The sequence below is a fragment of the Medicago truncatula genome, chromosome 7 (genome assembly GCF_003473485.1).
Source record: "Medicago truncatula cultivar Jemalong A17 chromosome 7, MtrunA17r5.0-ANR, whole genome shotgun sequence".
NCBI lineage: Eukaryota > Viridiplantae > Streptophyta > Magnoliopsida > Fabales > Fabaceae > Medicago > Medicago truncatula.
In genome coordinates, this window is record NC_053048.1 from 34,268,887 (window position 1) to 34,290,583 (window position 21,697).

The 21,697-nt window shown below is 34.3% G+C and overlaps 3 protein-coding genes across 4 annotated transcripts; 1 reads left to right on the forward strand and 2 right to left on the reverse strand.

Annotated features, from left to right (window-relative positions):
• Positions 1 to 27: 27 nt before the first annotated feature.
• Positions 28 to 2,468, reverse strand: LOC25498860 (probable inactive receptor kinase At5g58300). Its single transcript, XM_013593818.3, has 2 exons — positions 941 to 2,468; positions 28 to 770 (listed from the first exon to the last, which is right to left on the reverse strand). Exons 1-2 carry the CDS (start codon positions 2,202 to 2,204, stop codon positions 199 to 201), a joined length of 1,836 nt encoding a protein of 611 aa, XP_013449272.1. The 5' UTR covers positions 2,205 to 2,468; the 3' UTR covers positions 28 to 198.
• Positions 2,469 to 4,507: 2,039 nt separating this feature from the next.
• Positions 4,508 to 8,810, reverse strand: LOC25498861 (mucin-5AC). 2 transcript variants are annotated; one of them, XM_039827780.1, is made up of 6 exons: positions 8,176 to 8,630; positions 7,781 to 7,886; positions 7,301 to 7,418; positions 6,072 to 7,037; positions 5,235 to 5,418; positions 4,508 to 5,144 (listed from the first exon to the last, which is right to left on the reverse strand). In XM_039827780.1, the coding sequence occupies exons 1-6, from the start codon at positions 8,345 to 8,347 to the stop codon at positions 4,918 to 4,920; spliced, it is 1,773 nt and encodes a 590-aa protein (XP_039683714.1). In that variant the 5' UTR covers positions 8,348 to 8,630; the 3' UTR covers positions 4,508 to 4,917. The 2 variants fall into 2 exon arrangements, with proteins under 2 accessions (XP_039683714.1, XP_013449273.2); XM_013593819.3 differs by adding an exon at positions 8,670 to 8,810 and having other exon boundaries at positions 4,519 to 5,418; positions 8,176 to 8,358.
• Positions 8,811 to 16,794: 7,984 nt separating this feature from the next.
• On the forward strand, positions 16,795 to 21,596 carry LOC11435847 (4-hydroxybenzoate polyprenyltransferase, mitochondrial). The gene is made up of 9 exons (XM_003623593.4): positions 16,795 to 17,619; positions 17,925 to 18,060; positions 18,691 to 18,812; positions 19,726 to 19,795; positions 19,914 to 20,063; positions 20,225 to 20,360; positions 20,447 to 20,543; positions 20,963 to 21,033; positions 21,144 to 21,596. The coding sequence occupies exons 1-8, from the start codon at positions 17,198 to 17,200 to the stop codon at positions 21,030 to 21,032; spliced, it is 1,203 nt and encodes a 400-aa protein (XP_003623641.1). The 5' UTR covers positions 16,795 to 17,197; the 3' UTR covers position 21,033; positions 21,144 to 21,596.
• Positions 21,597 to 21,697: the final 101 nt, after the last annotated feature.

Genomic DNA, 21,697 nt, shown 5'->3' on the forward strand with positions numbered 1-21,697 from the left:
ATAGTCTTTTCTCCATTATTAACATCATCATAATATATTTTTTTTTCTGTTACTAGTATGATTTTAGACGTCAAGTTAAAGTTACATGTGAAGGTAAAAGAAAATGGCAAGATGCTTAAATATTGGCGTTTTTCTTTTGATGCTAAAGAACTATTCAAACATGGCAATGGATTTGAGCTTGTCCTCTGTTGACTGGATTTAATAAATGGATGCTCTTATGTCTTCAATCATCCTAACAACTTCCTCCATTGAAGGTCTTGTGTCAGGCATCTCTGCTACACATGCCATTGCCAACTGCAACATCTGCACCAGATCTTCTTCAATGTTTGAATATCTCATTAGATCAAGATCAAACACCTCAGCAGTCCATTCCTCTCTAACAACAGATTGCACCCATTTTGGAAGATCAACCACATCATCATGCCCTGAGTACTGAACTGGTGTTTTCCCTGTAAGCATCTCAAGAAGAAGAACACCAAAGCTGTATACATCTGACTTTTGAGTGTATTTTCTGCTTTCGTTCACCTCCGGTGCTCGGTAGCCTGGTGGACTTTTGGGTGAGACACATAAACTTGTAAGAGGTGTTAAGCCAAAATCTGATATGCAACCTTGAAGATCTATTGTGAGAAGTACATTGGATGATTTTATATTGCCATGGACATGTTTCCTTCCATTGGCTGAGTGGATATGGGCAATGCCCTTAGCAGCTCCAGCCATGATCTTCAATCTGGATTCCCAATCTAGTTGAGTCCGTCCGGTGTCACCTGTTCCTGTCATCATGTTTCATATGATATAGTATGAGAATAAAATAACCAGAAAATGGCAATACATATAACCATGTCTAATCATGCATTATATTGATGTATCTTGGTATGACATTGTCATGTCATTCTTGAACTTTTGTGAAATCAAAGAAAAAGTTGAAAATGAGAGAAATTACCATGCAATAACTTGGAAAAGCTGCCAGATGTGAAGTAGTCATAAACTACTAGTTTTTCATCCTTGGAATAATAGTAAGCACGAGGTGGAACCACATTTGGATGGTGATGAAGCCTTTGAACAATCTCCATTTGCTGTTCAAATTCTTTTTTCACCACTGTCACTTCCTTTAACCTCTTTACAACCACTATGGTCCCCTCTTCCAGAATGGCTTTGTAGGTTGTTCCACAACTTCCCTTACCAAGCACTTCAGCTGAGGCTCTTAACAAATCATCAAGATCAAAATTATAAGCACATCCTTCAAAAAATGTTAGCCTGTTTCTCCTATTTTCTTGCACACCACTTCCAAATTCCTCCATAAGCTTCTCTCCCTTCTCTTTAAGTGCTACATTTTGTTCACCTACTCTTTTCTTGAAACAGCAGAACATTGCTACAAGAACTAGAAGAAGCACTACTGCAAAGACTCCCAAAGCAATAACAATTTTCTCCCATGTACTCAATTTCTTGCTTGAGGTATCACTAGGTACTTTTTGTGAGACTATTAGTGGAGATAAAATAGTAGTAGGGGAAGAAGCTAAAGAACATTGTTTCAAAGGTGCACCACATAACCCTAAATTCCCCTTAAATGAGGATGCATCAAACTTATGAAGTCCTAAAGGAATTGCACCATTTAAATAGTTGAAGCTCAAATCCAAATTCTTAAGATTAGGAAGGTCAACAACATAAGGAATAGGTCCTATAAGAGAGTTATTTTGAAGGTTCAGTCCTAATAGATATGTCAAGTTTTGGATTATGCTTGGAATTTTTCCAGTGAAAGAGTTATATGACAAATCAAGAAACAAAAGATGAGGTGGCAAATAGTTAGGAATATGACCTGAAAAGTTGTTATGTTGAAGATATATAAATCTTAGAGAAGGAATGAAAAATATGTCACTTGGAAGGTTCCCAAACAAGCTGTTAGACCTAAGACTGAGACTCGTAAGGCCATGTAGCTTACCGATGGTGTTTTCCGGGAGAGAACCGCGCAAACCAACGCCCGGAAGCCTCACAGAATGAACATGTGAGCCATTAGGATTGCATTCAACTCCCACCCAAGAAGTGCATAATGAGGTATTAGAACTCCAATTGAGTTTTCCTCCATGATGTAATGCAGTAATAAAATCAAGTAGTGCTTGCTTTTCTGAATTTAAATCAGATTTAGTTTGAGGAAACACAAGTAGTAGTAAGAAAATTTGTATAGTGACAAAGAAGAATTGTGGCATCATCAAGTAGTAGTAGTAAGAAAATTTGTAATACCTTGAAAAAAATGAGAAAGGGTAAGGAAGTTGTAAATGGAAGGGAGTGTGGAAGTAATGTAAATGAATATAAGTGATTGTGAGAAAGAAAAAGTTAATTTTTGTTAAAGCAATGTTGGCTTAGTGATTGGTGGTGGCAACGGCCAAGAGGAAGCAAGGACAATCTTTAACGGCATAACTTCAGGAACACACAACCATAGAGAAAGAAAAGCTTATTTAAAAGCACTATAGTATATACATTTACCATCACACATATTACTATCCTTAAATATATAAGTTTCAATTAATATTACTAATTTGTTTTGTAATTTTAGAGTTGACTTCGACTATATATTCACCAACTTTAACGATGACTAATTTTTATTAGAGAATCAGAATTATTCACGATCACATTTTTTTTTTCATTCAGAAGACTTAAACTTGATACCTTCAAGATATCGGAGTCAAATTCCATTCGATACATTTTTTTTAATACATGTAAAAATAACAAACATATCATGTGAAATTATGGTTGTTTAAGATTTAGGAGACAGGCATTCAACGTTGAAGTAAGCTTAGTACACTCAGCTTAAACTACACGGCTTCTTCCTCATCGAACAGGCCAACCTATCTATGGGATACATATTAAACCGTAATTAATATTAAATAATTTATGATTAATATTTGTTGTGGACATGGATGAATTAGACATGCTATCAGATTAAAAAGAAAGGAAAAATATTTGAAAATTGAATGATAGCTATATATTGCATTTGTGAATGCAGATCTCGATGAAAGGAAATGTATGGGTTCCTTGCCGTTTCCCATCTTCTTAATGAATTGGTCACTACAAAATTTAATTTACTCCATTCATTTCCATTACTAAAAATTAATATTTAATAAATCAACAATTTAGTTAATTTCTCTTTTATGTCCCTTGCCTTGGATACCAATTTTGAATTAAATGGGGGATTTGGAAGGATCAAGGGACGATTGTCACTAATGAAGGGACAAATATTCATAATTTGCGATTTTGATATATCATAAAGTACTAAATAGCGTTGCCTTGTTCAAGTGAAAATGATGTGTGTATTAAAGGACTTGTCCCACTCTAGAAAGGACCACAGCTGAAGTCTAAGCCTGCAAACCATTAGTTTTCAATCTTTGTGGTCCATATATCTGTTTCAAAGGAAGATTTACCCTTATGCTACTATATGTTTGTTAGAACTTAGAATGGATGATTTTGTTTTGAGTTACAGTTAAGAGGCAGTGAAATTCTTGTTCAATTAAATGCTCAATTTACAAAGAAGAACTACCAGACAAATACGTAAGTCAATGCACAATAGTCTTCATGATATGATCATATTTATTACAAATTGCCTTTATGCCTATATTTCATGCTAAACATATTTTTTACGAAAATGAGGAAATTAATTGCATATGCAATATATAATTGTTTGTATTGATGTTATGTTGATGTGGAACACTGACACGTATTGAACAACAAACACATCTTCGATCAAATTTTTTGCTTTGGCGGCAACAACATAGGGTAACAATGCTCTCTATAGTATTGGCATGTTCCCATTTTTGTTATTCCACCCACCCTTTTTTGTTAAAAAAATGACCCTTCCCAAATATGGAATTGTATCAATACAAATACAATCCTATCGGAAGTGTAACTTTCGATTGATACAAAGTCCCTCAATATATTGAAACGTAACTTTCAATCGCATATAATCTATCGAAAGATATGATATGATCCGATCGATTTTTATTTATATCTCCTGATCAACTTATTTAAGAGGTTGAGCAATCCAAGGGACGCATAAAACAATTGTCCTTGTTGATATTGAACTCAAAAACAAATGAAGCAATTAATATTTTATTGGCCTATATTTATTTATAAATGAAATTACATTTTACACTCCCTTTTTTTTGCTAGAAACATGCTCATTCTTGTTTTGATTTTCTCCCTCCTTCTCTCCCTTCCTTTTAACTTATCAGAATTTGATTTCTCCAACAAAAAACTTGATAGTGAAATGCATAAATTTGATTAGACTACTGCCTTTAGAAGCATCTAAAGCATTGGACAAATATGATTTAGTAAAATATTGTCTGGACATGGTTTTGTACATTCAAATGTAAGTGTTACTCACAATTGTTTTAGCATGTGGCTAAACACAAGTGGTTAATTAGCAGAAGGTCGAATGAATCGAGAGTAATTGAATTCGAACTCTAAATCTGAAACAATTATTTATAAGTAATAACATGCCTTCGGACCGAACTCCAAATTCCAACAAAATGCAACTAAACTCAACTATACTGTTCATTGCCAAGGGGAAAATAAACACTCAATCATAATGTTTGCACAAAGCATCACATACCATCTCTATGTACTTACAGCAGTACATCTGTCTTTTGACAAATGCATACAAAAACTATTTCCTGAAAATTCTCATCCACTCAAGAAAGTTGGACATGTTTCATGTAATTTTTTTCGAGCATTATTTGTATATGAGTAAGATCAAAGAAATCCACTGATTTCTCTGCATATTGCAGAAAACATACAATGCGTCTTTACTTTCTTTGCCATTTGGAGCTTTATGAGTTGAAATATCTCATCCTTTCACACAAAAAATGAGATAAGAATTACAACATAAATAACATGTTACAAATGCATCAAGTTGAATCTCTTTAGAGGCTATAAGAGTCCAAAAGGCTCAGGCAGGTTCTCAAATCCATTATCAAATAATAAGGAGCCTTGATCACATTTGTCGTCACCACTATGCAGCCAGTTTGTATTCTTCAAATCTTCTTTAAGCAACAGTGCATCGTAACGAGAACTCTCGTAGATGTCAATTTCACTCAATTTTGCTGAGTATTGTCTTTCATCTACCTCTCTTCCTCTCATCATATTCCTGTTGATACCAGAACTCTCGTAGATGTCAATTTCACTCAGTTTTGCTGAGTATTGTCTTTCATCTACCTCTCTTCCTCTCATCATATTCCTGTTGATACCATTTACCACATCAAAATGAGATCCATTGTTTTTGCTTAGCATGTTTCCATTTGTTTCGATGGATGTTGGTGGAGTACTTGAAGCGCGGTGAGATTGGATCTTGGGAGTAGAATTTCGAATACTTTGTGGAAAAAGTGTAGTACTTGATAGTGTACGATTATTTCCTGAGCCATTCCTTATATCCTGTTAAGCAAAAAAGTACACGGTAAATTAGGTTTGCGAGATAGAACAAACATGCTCGACATGCATCTTCTCAAAGAAAGCTTCAGAAACCAAATAAATACTTTTTGTAGAGCATAACAAGAAACATGACAAGCCTGATATCACAAGTTACCCTGATATTTGTTCCTTCAAAGTTTGGGCAGAGATATTAAGAAACAATAAATTCAGATAAGTATAGACTAATTTATCCTTAATTTATTCACGAAAATAAAATTCATTTAAAACATGTTTTTGATTTTTGTAAGAGTACAAAGGGAAAAGGATGCTTAATTGTATCCTGGTTACCTAAAACAACCCAAGTCCAAAGATTAGGGATCGCCAGAGTATAACTTTAATGAAGACATATTAAGTATCATTGTCAAAATATAATGAGATCAGTCTAATTCATGAAGTATCACAAGGTGAATAATGAAACAATGCATTAATGACAAGGATTGCTGTATCATTTGGGGCATGATGTTCATTTAAGTAGTTTGGTGCTATAAAGCTTCAATCTAAAGTCTCTACCATGACCATATATATAATTTGAAACTGATGAATATTGAGACTTGAGAGTTTAATCAATAAATTTTTACTGTTAATCCTGCAGAACTGGAAAAATAGAGTATACATACCATGTGCTTGATAGCCATATCCAAGGACTTCTTTGAGATATTCCTCCCAAATCCAGTGTTGTCGGTTGTAGTGGTTGAGGCCTTAACCGATCTCCTTGAAACTACCTCAGGAGCATGTGAAACTTTCCTAGGCTCATGAACATCGGCATGATGGCCATTGGCAGAGGCAAAGCCACGACTTTTACTGACAGGTTCTGTCGATCTCCCCCTACTGACAATAGGAGACGAATGTCGCCTTGGCATATTAACTGACGCTTGAGTTTCAGAACTATTTCCGCGCAAAGTGCCAGCACCAGGACGGGACCTACCTGCAGAGATTGGCCTATCAGGCAATGTTGTTCTGAGGTTTGGTGGTGTATCAAGGGGAAAATCGGGTGGAACAACAGGCTGTGGTGGGGGCCGAACTCGTGGACTTGGTGAGCTTGGTCGCGATGACGGCGCTGAACTACGTCCGTTCAATGAAACACGTCCAGCTGAAATTGAAGAACTTGTTGTAGAGGAAGGAGATAGAGATGGTATTGAACTCCTACGAGTGGGAGTAGAAGGGCGTGACAACGACCGAGTTGATGGTGCGGATGGGGAATGTAAGTTTGCAGGAACCTGAGGCCTAGAACTAGGAGTCGATGGCCTTGAGCTCTGTGATGTTGTTCTAGGTTTTTCAGCAGCGGAGCTGGTGGAAACTGAACGTATTCTAGAGGGTGTTGAGGACCTTGATGCTGTTGTGCGAGAGGTAGGAGTGGAAGGCCTTGTTGAAGATGTTGAGCGGGTTACCGGGGAAGATGGCCTAATGTAAGATGAAACTGAGGCTGAGCTTGTGTTAAGAATATTTGTTGAGGAGGATCTGTTTGAAGAATAGTTGTTGTTGTTGTACTGAGAGTGTGACGTAGAGATGGAAGAGCGAGTCACTGAACTGCTTCTTGCTGGTCTATTGGAGTGATTGTTGCTCTCAGATTGTGACACCGAAAGCTGAAACAAACATGATTAAGAAGTTAAACTTAACAGCACCTGCCACATCATTTTCAACATGTCAATAAATAAATTATGAATTAGTTCCTCCAAGTAATCACTAAGCTCAAAGGTACTAACTGGTGAATTACAAACATATATACATTTTCATGGCCTTTCTCTCATCAGAACCAATATGTAAGCATGGATACCAGTAACATATATGGATATTTTTTTAGAGAAAGGATATATATATTTATAAACTATGAGAGGACCGCACATACCCTTGAGGCCTTAGCAGTAGAAGTTGATCTACTCAAACTTCTTCTTGGAGGCGCCAAGGTTGATTGTGGTTCATTTTCTGATGATGGAAAAACCGGGGTCCCGGGGGGAGTAAGGAGCCTAGCAACATAAAATCAGTGATTATAATTACAAACTAATCTACCAATACTAATCTACCAATAGTAACTCGAACTATTTAGAGTTGCATTTCCTCATTTCAAATAGTAACCCAACAACTAAAATACTGTAACTCAAAAACATAATTGAACTGTTCAATTGGTTATTTGTTCCATCATAAATATTTATATGAAATTAATTCCAGATCTAGGAATGATCTAAAATGGCATAACCTTTTCTAAGGGAAACTGCTAATAATGCACATAAAAACAAACATCTATTTCTTTCCCTCTTCCTTATTTTAGCCAAATTCAATCTACTAATAACAGATCATGATGAATTAAGTATAGATAAAGCATACATACCAATCATAATCATGCTTTCCTCCTTCTACAGATGACAACATATCCTCAATCCCATTTCTAGCCTGTTTTGCCCCTCCAACTGAGAGTCTCCCCAATTTAACAGAAACTAAATCCACAAATAGCAAAATCACTTCATATCATAAGAAAATAGAAACAAAACAAAAACTGCAAAAACCATAGACTAAAGCCAAACTAGTAAAAGCTTAAATTCAATCACATCACCTAAAAAACAAAACTTTCACAATCAAGTAAATTTCTTAACTGAATAGAAACTATCCATAATCTATAATAACCATATAATTAAAATAAAGCTACTTTTTTTTTTCATTTGACAAACAAAAACATATAAAAAACATGTTTTTGGAGAAATTAAGAATGAGAAATGAAGTATATACCATCAGAAGAGTCATCTGAAGAAGGTAAAGAAAGAGAACGACGGTTGTTAGAGAAGAGATCAAGAGTGTTATCATCATGGTGGTTGTTGGAATGATGATTGAAGGTATGGCTTCTTCTGTTATGGTTGATGGATCCATAAAGAGAGTCTCTTCCATTCCTTCCATTCATCATGGTTGATTACACTGCCAGTGTAACAGCAACAAGAAGAAAAAGAAGAAGATCTAAGAAGTAGAAGAACAAGTACAAGTGGTGTAATACAATGCAATGTGTTTGTTTGTTTGTTTTTTATTTAGATCTGTTGCACATGGTTGTTCTGTTATGTTTTGCTTAGCTTGGTTGGTTTATGTTATGAAATGTGTTTCTTCTAAGTTCTTTCTAATCAAAGAATCATGTTTGATTATTTTGGTTTTGTTTTATGCTTGTTGAGGTGGGAGTGTCAGAAACAATTAAAAATCATGAAAATTGAGATTGAGATAGATTTATGGATACTCACATGGCTATTTTTTATGTCATGGCCCACTTTTTTTTGCTTACTTCCTTTCTCATATACATCATCATAGATCATTCAAGGATCTTTCTTTGTTTTCCACACTTGCTGCTAATGTGTGTCCCATTTGCACATGGCTTGTGATGGGATGGGATTCAATTCAACCTTCCTTTCTTTTACTTTTTTCTATTTATTTTATTGTCTTGTCAAGAGTTTAATGATAAATTAGTTTGATAAAATAATAATTCAAAGTGTTTACTTTATTTTTATCAAGAGTTTAATGGTAAATAAGTTTGAGATTAAGATTTTGTCAAAAAAGAAGTTCGTGTTTAACTCAACCTCATAAAATCAGTTTGTCAATTGAGAGATTTCATTACTTATAAATTCTTTTTAAATCATATTATTAACGAGATTTGATTTGATACTATAAAAATATAATTCATGACAAAACATATGGAAAACATCATCGTTTGAGAGACTTGATAATGGATGACTCCAAGAGTCTAAGATAAAACAAAACGTCATTTGAAAATCTCTCTAATTTAACATACACTCTTAGCGTTAGAATTTGAATTTAGCTTAGTGTAGTCCGGTGATATTGGCTTTTAAGATGATAGATGTTTAATACATATTGCTAGGGATGGGAATAGGCCAGGCCGGCCTACAGGGGCCTACGGCCTGGCCTGTTTTGGCCTGACCTGGACTGTTTAGTAGATAGACCTAGGCTTCAGCTTTTTAGAAAGCCTGTTTAGTTAAATAGGTCAAGCTTAGGCTTCAAAAAAAGACTGTTAAGCCTAATAGGCCGGCCTATTAATACTTATTTATTAAAAAATATTTTTTTTATATTAAAATAATTGCATATATTAAAAATATAAATATCTTTTTCTCTATCTATTAGTCCCTTAATAGGCTTTGTTGTTATAGGCTTTTATGTAAGCTTTAATCTAGTTGAAATTTACTTGTAGTGAAATAGATTTTTAAGTAGGCTTTAAGACATGTTTAACCTATTTAGTAGGCCAAATGAACTATTTGATGGCCTTAATGTGAAGTAGGCCTGTAAGTAGGCTTTCAGGCCAGTCCAGACTTTTAAATAGGTCAGGCCAGGCCTAGAAAAACGGCATATGATAGGCCATAGGCAGGCTCAGGCTTGTGATTTATTTCGTAGACCATACTCAGGCCTATCAAAGTCTGACCTGACCTGACCTATTCCCACCCCTACATATTACATTTAAAGGCAGGTAAAAAAATTGATTAATAGTGACAAGATCTTTTTTTTGGTATAGACAGGGACAAGATCTTATTCCATAAAATGTTCGTATAAAAAATATACAAATGTTGTACCAAAAAAAAAAATATACAAATGCATAAATGACAAATAGTTTCATAATTATTACGCACTAAAAAACTACTACTATTTTGGTAAAAAAAAAAAAAATGCTAACTAGTGCCTCGGGGCAATAAATAGCCAATAAATAAATGGATCTCACTTAATTCATCTCAATTAAAGTGTAATATAGTCAACTAATTAAAAATAATAAAAGTTACTCCCTCCGTCCCTAAATAAGTGACTTATTTGACCATTTTACACAGATTAAGAAAAGTGTAAAGATGAAAGAAAGAGAGTGATACTTTTACTGGGTTGCCCTTGTCATTATTTTGAAACTTTTTCACTTTTAAGTAATGATTATTTTCTTTGTTTCACTACAAACTTTAACATGGGACCACAAAAAGTATTTATAAAGGGTAAATCTGTCAAATTTTGCCTAGAAATCTGAGAAGGTCAAGTATTGTGGGACAAATATTTTTTACAAATAGGTCACTTATTCAGGGACGGAGGGAGTATATTCAATACTCTTTCAATTCTCAAAGGCACGACTATTATTATACAAACGCGCCTTTTTCATTCCATCTGTTTACATAACCATATGACTGTTATCTATTATCTCTCTGTCATCATCAGTACTATATTCAATTCTGCAAGTATTATTCAAACTTTTTTTTTTACGCTATTTCTTTTATTCGCTCAATTTATTGGAAGTCCCAATTTATTAGGTATTATTCAAACTTCTTTTTTTTCTTCTTGTTTTTATGTTATTATTTTTACATCACGTAAAAAAAATATCCCTTGAATAAAATTTGCATCAATTTGAATTGGGATTTTAATTGTTAATCTATTTTTTTTTTACAAGAATTGTTAATCTATTTAATTGCTTCGATCTCTTTGTTGAATTTTGCCAGAAGGTATGAATGTGAAAGAAATGTCTTTGATAGTTTTGTACAACAAAATCTAATGGTTCAATCAGGTGTGAAATCTTGTTCGGTGCACAAGAATATAATTAACCAGACTGTTAGATTAAAATGAAATGAATGGTAGTGATTTGGAGTAACTCCATTGAATTACTTTTTGAGTCAATATATCCCTCCTCATATATATATGGGGTTTGCTAGAACACACCCACTAGTTTTTATGTTATAGTGTTTTAGCAAAGCTACACCTTAAGGTGTATTTAACCACTTTTTAGTTATTTATTTGCTAAAATACTCATTCTAAAAAATAAGTGGATGTATTCTAGCAAATGTCTATAGGAAATGCCTATAGGATTTGCTAGAACACACCCACTTGTTTTTTTAGAAGGTGTGTTATAGCAACATACACCTTAAGGTGTATTTATTAACTTTTTAATTATAACTTGCTAAAACACTCCCACATAAATACTAGTGGGTGTGTTCTAACAAATTCCTATATATATATATATATATGTTTCCTAGAAGAAGAAAAAACTTTGCATGTGTATGGGAACAAGGAATCTTTCAACAATTTATATTTCATTCTTGCATTGCATGTTTCATTCTTTACAAATAAAGTCATTTAATAAACTTTTTAGATGAAAAATAAAATTATTCAATAACTTCCTACAAAATAAATAAGCGAGGCAACTGACCCAATTGGCATGAACATAGATCCGACTCTGGCTGCATCAATGTTAGACTATGGATAGTAAGTTTAAGTTTAAGCGTGCATCATTAGTGTAAACTAGTTTTATGTTGATATTTTCAATAAGGATCTCTTACCTTCACCACTCCATATCATTGATATCAATAATATTTTTTTGAAAAATATCGTTAATTTCGAGATGCGGTTACTACCGTTGGAAATTAAGTGTGAGTGATATATTCCACATCGATTAGAAATGGAGCAAACGTTGGATATATAAGAGAGAAATCCATAAACTCGTTGTCTTAAGGTTTTGAGAGGTGATGTCTCTCTCATTGTGGGTCCTAGATATTTAACCCATTGTCGCTCCAAGCGCTCCCCAGACTCCCCAATAAACTGGTATCAGAGCCTGATTAGGCTTGCTGGGGGAGTGGGAGCGGGGGACCCTAGTGTGGATCATCCTAGTGATGTGGGTGAGTCACACTTGAAGGAGAGATCGTTGGAAATCAAGTGTGAGTGATAATGTCTCACATCGACTATAAATTGAGCAAACGTTGGATATATAAGAGAGGAGACCCATAAACCCATTGTCTTAGGGTTTTGCGTAAGAGTGTCGACTCGACTCTTTTCCCTGCCCTCCGGCCTCTCACTGCGTTTCGTTCTTCGTCTTTCTTGTTGCTCTCTTTGTGGGTCCTAGACGTTTAACCCATTGCCGCTTCGAACGCTCTCCAATAGTTACAAAAATGGAGTTTAATGTTTTTAAAGAAGTGAAGTGGTATTTTTATATTTTAGAATAACAAATAAAGTAGAAAATATATAACAAAAACATGAATGAAAAGGACCCTAATCTTTTTGCTACTTGTCTCTTATGCTTATGTTAGTGTCTTTTATTTCTCTATTTTCAATTTACGCTTTATATGGTATTTATCTGTGCTTGGGCTTAGCTTGCAGTTGCACCAGTCATTGCTAGAGAGGAGAATCTTGGTTATATACTAATACAAATGAAAATTGACAATTCCATGTTACCACAAAAGCAACATTACACATGTTTGCCAGTTGCCACTACTACATTCTCATATGATCGTATATATCGCTCACTACTCATCCATTTTTTTGTTGGAAATTTAGCAAAATACAAGGATAAATTGTTAAATGATAAAAATAGATTAGAAAAACTATTTTTTTTTTTTTTTAAAAAGAATAATATTATTTTTGAAGTAAAAGGCACTTATTGGTTTGAGAAGATTGCCAATAAATTAATGGTCCATCCTCAAAAGTTCAAGTGTCCTTAACACCCAACCAACGTTAATATATATTTTCAATTATTGCAAAACAATGATAATTTTGGTTTTAGTTGGTAGTATAGTGATAATAATTGAGAAACGATGGAGTAAGTTAGTATGATAAAGTGAAAACATGCTCCTTTTCTTTCTCCGAAATATTACTATTAAGGTGCATTTTAAGAGACGTTGCAACTAACTTTGGCTCCAAGGCCATCAACCTAATCTTCTCGATCTAAGTCCAATGAGTAGTTTCAATTCAATTATTTTTATAATATAAAAACATTATATTGAAGTAGACACACCCCTAATGTATCTAGTTTTAATTTGTCTTTATAACGTGTATTTAGGTCGGTATAGTTTCTAGATTTTTTTTTGTTTGTTTTTGTTGAGAAATAAAAAAATTATTATTGATAGTGATGGAAGCAAGGATAGTTTTACATCAGTCTCACGGTGGCATTTAAAATGGGAAAGGGGAGTTGTTTCCCACCATGGGAAAGTTAAATTTGACCATTAGATTAAGTAATGAACACATTCTTATCATAGACACTCAACACCATATCTAAAATCCATCTTCTTCCTTGCTTCTTTCCACCACCTCAAACCTTCTCTCTCCTCCTCTATCACCAACTTAATGGTTGATGGTTTTACAATGAATTATACATTTATTTTTTGCCTTCCATTTTATCTGCATCATGAAAATTATTTAACCCATTTTCAGATGCAGTGGCCGTTTTCCATTTGTATCTTTATTATGAATTTTGGTTTTTTTTGATGTATAATTCTGAAAATGAGTTTTCAATGTGAAGTGTGAAATGACATAAGATTACAAAGCATAATCTAATGTATATTACAAGAATCAAGTTTTTAAGATTATTAAGATCCAACATCATAGAAATTAATGGTTATGGATCTTTCACTTATGAAATATGAAACTGGAAAATCAAAGAGAAATGGAGAATTGTTTTATGGTCAAATTGAAATAGTTTGAAGAAAGGAGAGAGAGTGACGAAAATTGAAACAAAAATCCTCGCGAGCAGCTGGAATTTTCTTTATTTATTTTACCACCTGCAATTCATTTTCACTTATTTCATCATTCCTTCTAATACTTTTCTTTTCTTTCTATAAAGATTTTAATATTTATTCATTATATTTTTATTGCCATGGTAGAATGGTGAGTTTCTGTTTCCAATGTTTGGTTAGATCGGTTGATAGAGGAGGAGAGAGAAGGTCCAATGAGATGTGGAAGGAAGCAAGGAAGAAGATGAATTTTAGATATGGTGTTGAGAGTCTATGATAAGAATGTGTTCATTACTTAATCTAGTGGTCAAATTTAACTTTCCCATGGTGGGAAACAACTCCCCTTTCCCATTTTAAATGCCACCCAGTCTCATATAAGATTTAAACTTGTTCTTTTAGGTTACTATGCTAAACTTTTACCATGAGGTGACATCTCGTGGAAATAAAGTGAATTGAGGTGTAACACATTGACTTTCTGAATTTAAAAATTAATTAGTTTTTAATTACATTTAAAAATATTTTTTGTTTTTATTTTTTAAAATTTATATGTTCGTTTTGAATTGCCTTAATGATAGTGAAGGATGCGAAGAACAAATATTTAATATATCGTAGGAGAAAAGAAAAATTAAATGAAAACATAAACACTATAAGCCATTCCAGGTCTAGTAATTGTGAGATATACCGAGATTTCAACCAAAGTGTGATCTAAAGTGGGATCTGGTAGGTGAACATCGTCAAATGAACATATTTCACATTCAACTCAATAGGACTATCTACCATTCTAGTATAAAAAAGACAGGTTTGTTAAAGAATATTGACAATGTACTTAAATTGGGAGATGATATCAGGAGAGTAAGCAACTTCAATCTCCAAGAAATAGTGAAAAAAGTATAATTTTGGTGAAGAAAGTATATCCCAAACTTCTTAGCTAAGTGCAATTTCAATAAGCTTGTTGATAGTGTTCATAGGACTTAAGTGACCCATCAAACTAATTTTGGTTTGATAATGTAATATACCTTGCGATGATAGTAATACGTTTCCCATGAGGAAGATGCGTTGATTCCCAAGTGCTTGTTTTGTGCAAAGCAAAAAGTTCTTCCATCATATCATGTTATTAAGAATAACCATGAGGCTTAGACAAACTATGAATAAGGGTTAGGAAATAAGCAGAGTAAGTGGAATAAACCAGACAATTGAGTAGATTTGCTAACACAGTGAAAATAAGGAGGAGGTGGATCAACAATCATAAGAAATTGTTGAGTAGCCATGGAGACATGAGGGATGCTTATATCTAGAGTAGCAGTAGCATCGATATCATCCCTACAATTCTTAAAATTACAATAACTGGAAAGACCATCTTCAAGGCCGAAAGGCTCAACATGGTTAAGTTTAGATCCAATAGGATAGGAATATGAAAATGAGAGAAAAAAAAGGGTAAAATGGAAATAGCACAAGAAGCACAATATTAGGGTTGAAAATAAGTCAAGTCTAACTCGCCTCAGTTCAACTCGATTCGTTAAAAAATAGTTCAGCTTGAAACTTGATTTGAGTTTGATACAAACCTTATTTTGGCTCGAACTCAAATCGCTTCAAGTTCACAAACAACTTGGTTCGGCTCGCTATGTTCATTTTGTTTGCTCAAATCAATATTCAAAAGTTAATTTTTTCAAAAAATAAAAGTAAATCATCTAGATCATTGACCTTTTAATTTTTTTAAAGGAAAATATTAGATTAAAATTAAAGTTATTTCAAGCATAAGTGTATAAATGAAAATCCGTGATGGGGAAGGTGTGGAGGGTGGTTTGATAAGAGTATTGGGAGGAAGGTTGGTAGTGGGAGAGATATATTTTTTTTGGACGGACCCGTGGTTAGGAGGGTAGCCGCTGTGTAGGAGGTTTAGGCGTTTGTTTAATTTGGCAGAGAATAAGTCCATTACAGTGGCGGTGATGAGCGATTTGGGTTGGGGAGGGGGGACGGGGATGCTTGGCAGTGGCGGCGTAGGTTGTGGGCGTGGGAGGAGGAGAAGTTAGGGGAGTGTAAGATTTTACTTCATAATTTTTCTCTGCAGCATAATTGTACAGATCATTGGTAATGGAGGTCTGATCCTACCGTTGGTTATTCGATTTGGGGTGTGATTAGTTGTTGTCTACTTAGGAGGTGCATAACTCTAATGCTACTTCAGATTTAATTTGGCACAAACAGGTTTCCTTGAAGGTTTCTATTCTTGCTTGGAGAGTTCTTCGAAATAGGTTGTCGTCAAGGGATAATTTAGTGGCGCGCGACATTATATTTCACAAGTCATAGCTTTGCGTGTCCGGATGTGGAGGTGTCAAGACTGTCTAACATTTGGTTCTTTCTTGCCCTTGCTTTGCTCCTCTGTGGGGTTTGGTTCGGTCTTGGCTCGACATATTCGTGGTTGAGCCGTTTCTTTTACAGGATCACTTTATTAAGTTTGTTTGGTCTTTAGGTGGTTCGTCGTTTTTTTCTGCAACTTGTTTGACTTTGTTGCGTGTGGTATTGCATAATGAAATAAACAATAAAATTTTGAAGAACAAGGAAACTATCATCCACTAGCGGTTAGATAAAGTTAAGTCTCATTCTTTTAGGTGAATGAAGGTTAATAACATTAAATGTTCGTCTAAATTTTCGTATGTGGTGGTTGAACCTGTTTGTTTGTCTGAGCATCGACTAATTCATTTTTGGTTTTGCTCTATTTGTAGCCTAATCCATTGTATATTTTGAGGTCCTTTTTGGCACATCTTATGCGATGAAGAGTCTCTGTTGTTATTGGTAATATATATTTCATTCTACGTTAAAAGTAAGTTATATGAGTAATATATATATTAAAATTGTGACATGTAAATTGCTCTCACTAAATCTCTTTTAAGGGTTTATTGAACAACCCTTTAAAAGCTCAAGCTGTTGAACAGCCCAAAATGTTCACTTCACTTTCTTTCTTCTTTACCATGTTGCTAATGCTGAAACAGCTCGCTGGAAACAAAACCAAACAGAAAAGAAGCTGAGAAACTGGTAACACGCTCACTTCAGTTCAGTTCACGACGGCACACTCACTTCTCTCTCCGTCGCGATAACAGAATCTATTTGATTCCCTTCACTTCAGAAATTCTTTAATGTTATCATTTCATTCAATTCAATGTTCGTAACTAATTATTCTATGTTGCTTCAACCCTAGAAATCAAATATTCCCTATATTGTTTCATCATTTTCATTTGATTGGATACTTTCAATTCGATTTTGTGACTTTTTTATTCTCTCAGAATTCTGTTTTGGTTAAGAGAATGGCGTCGGCTTTGATTTCTCGCGCTTGGCGGAGATTTCTCAAGCCTAGTCTCCTTTCTTCTGGCTTCACCCCTTCAATCTTCAACCCCTTGATTTCCTCTCAACAGTGTGTAGACCGATACCCCAGTCCTAATGTTTCAGTCAGTCCATTCAAGCCATCCCAATTTGTGATTTATAATCTTGAATTTTGTAGAAGTGTTGGGTCACTCTCAAATTTCCAACTTGTTGTGCACATCTCTACCTCGCCTTCGAGATTAGGACAAGATAAGGAAAACAAGAATCAGAGTAGTAGCAATGTGAGTAGTGGAGGGGACATCTCTTGGGTTGACTTGTACTTGCCTAGGTTGGTTCAGCCCTATGCTCGGCTTGCTCGCCTTGATAAACCAATTGGAACATGGCTTCTACTATGGCCTTGTGTGTGGTAAGAGTTTTTTTTTTTTTTTTTTTTTACATATTTATGGGTAAATGTTTTCACCATGACAAGAACGTAGAGAATTTAACAACTTTATTGATAAGAAAATGGTTTGAGATTGGTAACTAACTAGTCAAATGGATTTTAGAGGCCATGGAGCTCCTTTTCATATATTGACATAATCGCATGTATGTATGAATACATATATGTATACAGCATAAATATGAAGTTAAAAGCAATATAACAGGGGAGGGGGTATTTACTGTCAGTATAAATGCTCCGTTTTAAGCTTGTTCTCTCTTTCCATGTCATAGGTCAATCACCTTGGCTGCACCCCCAGGGCATCTTCCCGATTTTAAAATGTTGGCTCTGTTTGGATGTGGGGCTTTTCTTTTGAGAGGTGCTGGGTGTACTATTAATGATCTCATTGATCGGGATATTGATACAAAGGTAAATGTCATTGCTTTTTTTTTGGTTGCATATTGTTTTGGCAATAAGAGATACCAAGATACTATTTTTCTGTTGTAAACTATTGTGTGTGAGAGGAATGTGTATGTGAATATGTTTGACTGCAGTTAATTCATGCCAAGTCTAGTGCTTTAACATTTCATGGGCCTGTAAATTTGTCTTTATTGTATATAAATTGTAATGTAAGATTCTTTTTCTTCTTGCTTATGAGTTTCACTTCAAATATTGTTAAATTATATCAATTTACCAGTGTGAAACTTGTCTATTTTTTTAACCTTCAAAGACCCAATAGACATTAGTTTTTTCAACCCTCCCTTGAAATTTTTTTTGCAAGAATATGCACCATGTAAGCGTGGCTAGTAGCTACTAAATATGATGAAAGCCCAGTATTAGTCTAACTAAACATTTCCCACCCATCAGAATAGTATTGGAGAATTTGGTTGCTGTCTTTTTTGTGTTTATTGTTATTCCTATGATGTTACATTTTGAGCTTGTTTTAAGAGCAACACTTCCTGTTTGTTGAGAGCAGATGATTGCAGGTTTTTCCCTTTTTTTTTCACGTGATCTTACATTTCAAGTTCTGACTATTTTTTATATAATCTTATATTGCAGGTAGAGCGTACAAAGTTAAGACCTGTGGCAAGTGGTATTTTGACACCATTTCAAGGACTTTCTTTTCTTGGATTTCAACTGCTTTTGGGTCTTGGTATTCTTCTACAACTGAATAATTATAGGTTAGTTTTAATGTTGTCTGCAAAGATCTATGGTTAATGTCTTACTGTGTTATGTTGGGGCTTTAGACTATTAAATTTACAATATCTCAATCAGTTATAAAACATGGTACCTATGATCTGTGTTCTATATGTCCTTGACTATGGTAGTGTGACCCTGATTGGCAAAGCTGAAAGCTCGAAATCCTTTTTTAAGATTAAATATTATACAGATTGTTTGAAACAAATTAACCAAAATTCTTTCCCAGATTAGACCTTTAAAATATTAAAAATCGGAGGAAATTATGTTAAAATTATAAGTGCAGAATGAGGAAGGCTAGTCTCTATTGAACTTTTGACATATAGAGTACATGATAAAGGTGACTTCTTTGTTGCATTGAATAGTCTCACACAGCTGCCTCTTCTGCATGTTAGCCTTATCCACTGTCAAATTTGATTCAATTGTTTGATAAGAAAGAAATGTTGTGTGGAAAATATAACATTTCTTTATCCACTACCAAGTATTACATTGTTATATACCCTGCAAAACATTGTTTTGTTCTGCACAAAGATTGATCCATTTTGTTTAAGGCTATTTTCATGTTGACATATATTTGATAATTTAAAAAATTGTTGGAGTAACATGATAGATAATCATATAGAATTTTAATCACTCTTTTTAATATCGGTTTTAGATACATTTTATAATCTCTTTAATTTAGAAATGGAAAATATGACTTCCATTTCTCTCCAAACGCCAACTCCCCAACATACCCCAAGTATATTAGCTTCAAATTGCTTGCAAGTGCTATAATCTGTATACTTGTTTATACATGTTATCATTATTTCATATGCAGTCATGATTAAGTCAAAATAAAGCATGAAATGTGATTTATGCTCGCGTGTTAAATATTGTTTGGTTTGTCTTTTTGGGCAGCCGTGTTTTGGGTGCCTCGTCGTTGTTGCTCGTCTTTTCATATCCCTTGATGAAGAGGTTTACATTTTGGGTAATGAATTTTCTAATTTCTAGTTTCTTATGGCAAATTTATTTTTCTTCTTATTTCTTAATTATTATCTTTGAAATATGATCTCATTTATTCTGTGCTCTCCTACTATATTGGTTAGCCTCAAGCTTTTCTTGGCCTGACCTTTAATTGGGGGGCTCTGTTGGGATGGGCAGCAATTAAAGGAAATCTGGATTCATCTATTGTGCTGCCACTTTATGCCTCCGGAGTTTGTTGGACTCTTGTGTATGATACTATCTACGCGCATCAGGTAAAGCCAATATTGTTTCTTGAAAGACATGATCCCTTTGATTTCGCTTCTCTGTCCTACCTTTTGTTTGCTTCATGATCCCTGAGATACTGCTTAGTTTCCAGTATACTCCACAAGAATCTTGTGTGTAAAGCAACTTAATCAAATTCTAATGCATTCAGGATAAAGAAGATGACTTGAAAGTGGGAGTTAAATCAACAGCTTTACGCTTCGGTGATTCAACAAAGGAGTGGCTTACTGGGTTTGGGATTGCAAGCCTTAGTGGTCTTGCTCTCAGTGGATTTAATGCTGAACTCGGTATTTATTTATGAACGTTATTCTGCTCTCTTTTTCAGGAGGTTAAATAATTGTTTCATGTGTCCTGATTCATATGATTGGAGCAGGGTGGCCATATTATGCATTTCTGGGAGTTGCATCTGGACATTTAGGCTGGCAAATATGGACAGTTGACCTTTCTTCTCGTTCTGATTGCAATAGGAAGTAAGTTTGTGAAGATGTTTCCATAAATTTATGATTTAATTATCCTAAAGTCCATCTTTTGAAAGGGTCTCAAATCTTTATTATATTGGCTTGAACATTTATCGCAGCTTCAGTATATTTTTATTTTAACAGTCAATACCACAGAAAAGCAATTATGAGATTATCATAACTTTTTTCAAATTTCAATAGAAGTTTTTTCGAAGACTAAATTTTATAGATTCACTATTTTCTACAAGCACTAGATGGCATATTTACTGTTTTATTTGCTCAAACCTCAGCATATAAAACCCCCTGCATAATTTAGTGATTGATTAATTAGCTTATGATATAATGTTTCATTCAGTTGTCTCCATTTCAACTACAACATGACCATTTTTTTTTTAGAACTGCGACCTGACCTTGTTTCTTGTCTCCTCCAGGTTTGTATCAAATAAGTGGTATGGAGCTATCATATTTGGTGGAATCCTGGCTGGAAGACTTTCATCATAGGGTAAAGTTTATATATAGTAACAACAATAATGTATGCTGTTTGTATTTTTGTAATTATATTGGACTTGAAGGCAACGAACAATGACAATTTGTTATTCTGTTAATATGCAGATTACGCTATCGGCTCACATTAATGAGTTAAAAGTAAAGATTTTTTTGATAGCACATGAAACTGGACATTGTAGCTCCATAATCTCAAGGTCGTGACCAAGAAATTGATGGCCAAGAAACTTTACTTTCACAGTTTGAATTATGGGAACAAGCGTGAGATGCCAAGGTGCAGTAGTACCATTTGAAGTTCCAAGTTTCGAGCTAAGTAGTGATTGGTGTAGTCCACTCGTGTATGTATTGATGGGGGACGGTGTTAGTCCGCTCATGTTGGGATGAGTGAAAGGGTGTCATATTTTTTATATGATGACTTTCATTGATTGATAATAGGAAGTAGATGGATGGTATTTATCATGAAAGAAAAATCAGAAAATTGAAAAACTTGAAACACAGCGTTGCAAAAACAAATTGAATACTGAAATCGTAATAAAGATTTATTTCTTTGCATTGCCAGTAGAAAAGAGTTCACACCTCAAGAATTCTGCTACTATGTAGGGTACTATGTCTTAACATGTCTATGCATTTTACTTTCCTTAGATAAAACATGCCCCAATATT

What these genes read in the sequence shown, in the direction of transcription:
- LOC25498860 (XM_013593818.3), bottom strand. Translation starts at nt 2,204, where the DNA reads ATGATGCCACAATTCTTCTTTGTCACTATACAAATTTTCTTACTACTA. An exon ending in CTTTTCCAAGTTATTGCATG is followed by an intron (nt 771 to 940) that starts GTAATTTCTCTC and finishes ACATGATGACAG; the next exon opens with GAACAGGTGACACCGGACGG.
- LOC25498861 (XM_013593819.3), bottom strand. Translation starts at nt 8,347, where the DNA reads ATGATGAATGGAAGGAATGGAAGAGACTCTCTTTATGGATCCATCAAC. An exon ending in TTCAGATGACTCTTCTGATG is followed by an intron (nt 7,887 to 8,175) that starts GTATATACTTCA and finishes TTGTGGATTTAG; the next exon opens with TTTCTGTTAAATTGGGGAGA. An exon ending in CTACTGCTAAGGCCTCAAGG is followed by an intron (nt 7,038 to 7,300) that starts GTATGTGCGGTC and finishes TGTTTGTTTCAG; the next exon opens with CTTTCGGTGTCACAATCTGA.
- LOC11435847 (XM_003623593.4), top strand. Translation starts at nt 17,198, where the DNA reads ATGGCGTCGGCTTTGATTTCTCGCGCTTGGCGGAGATTTCTCAAGCCT. An exon ending in ATCGGGATATTGATACAAAG is followed by an intron (nt 18,061 to 18,690) that starts GTAAATGTCATT and finishes CTTATATTGCAG; the next exon opens with GTAGAGCGTACAAAGTTAAG. An exon ending in CGTTCTGATTGCAATAGGAA is followed by an intron (nt 20,544 to 20,962) that starts GTAAGTTTGTGA and finishes TGTCTCCTCCAG; the next exon opens with GTTTGTATCAAATAAGTGGT.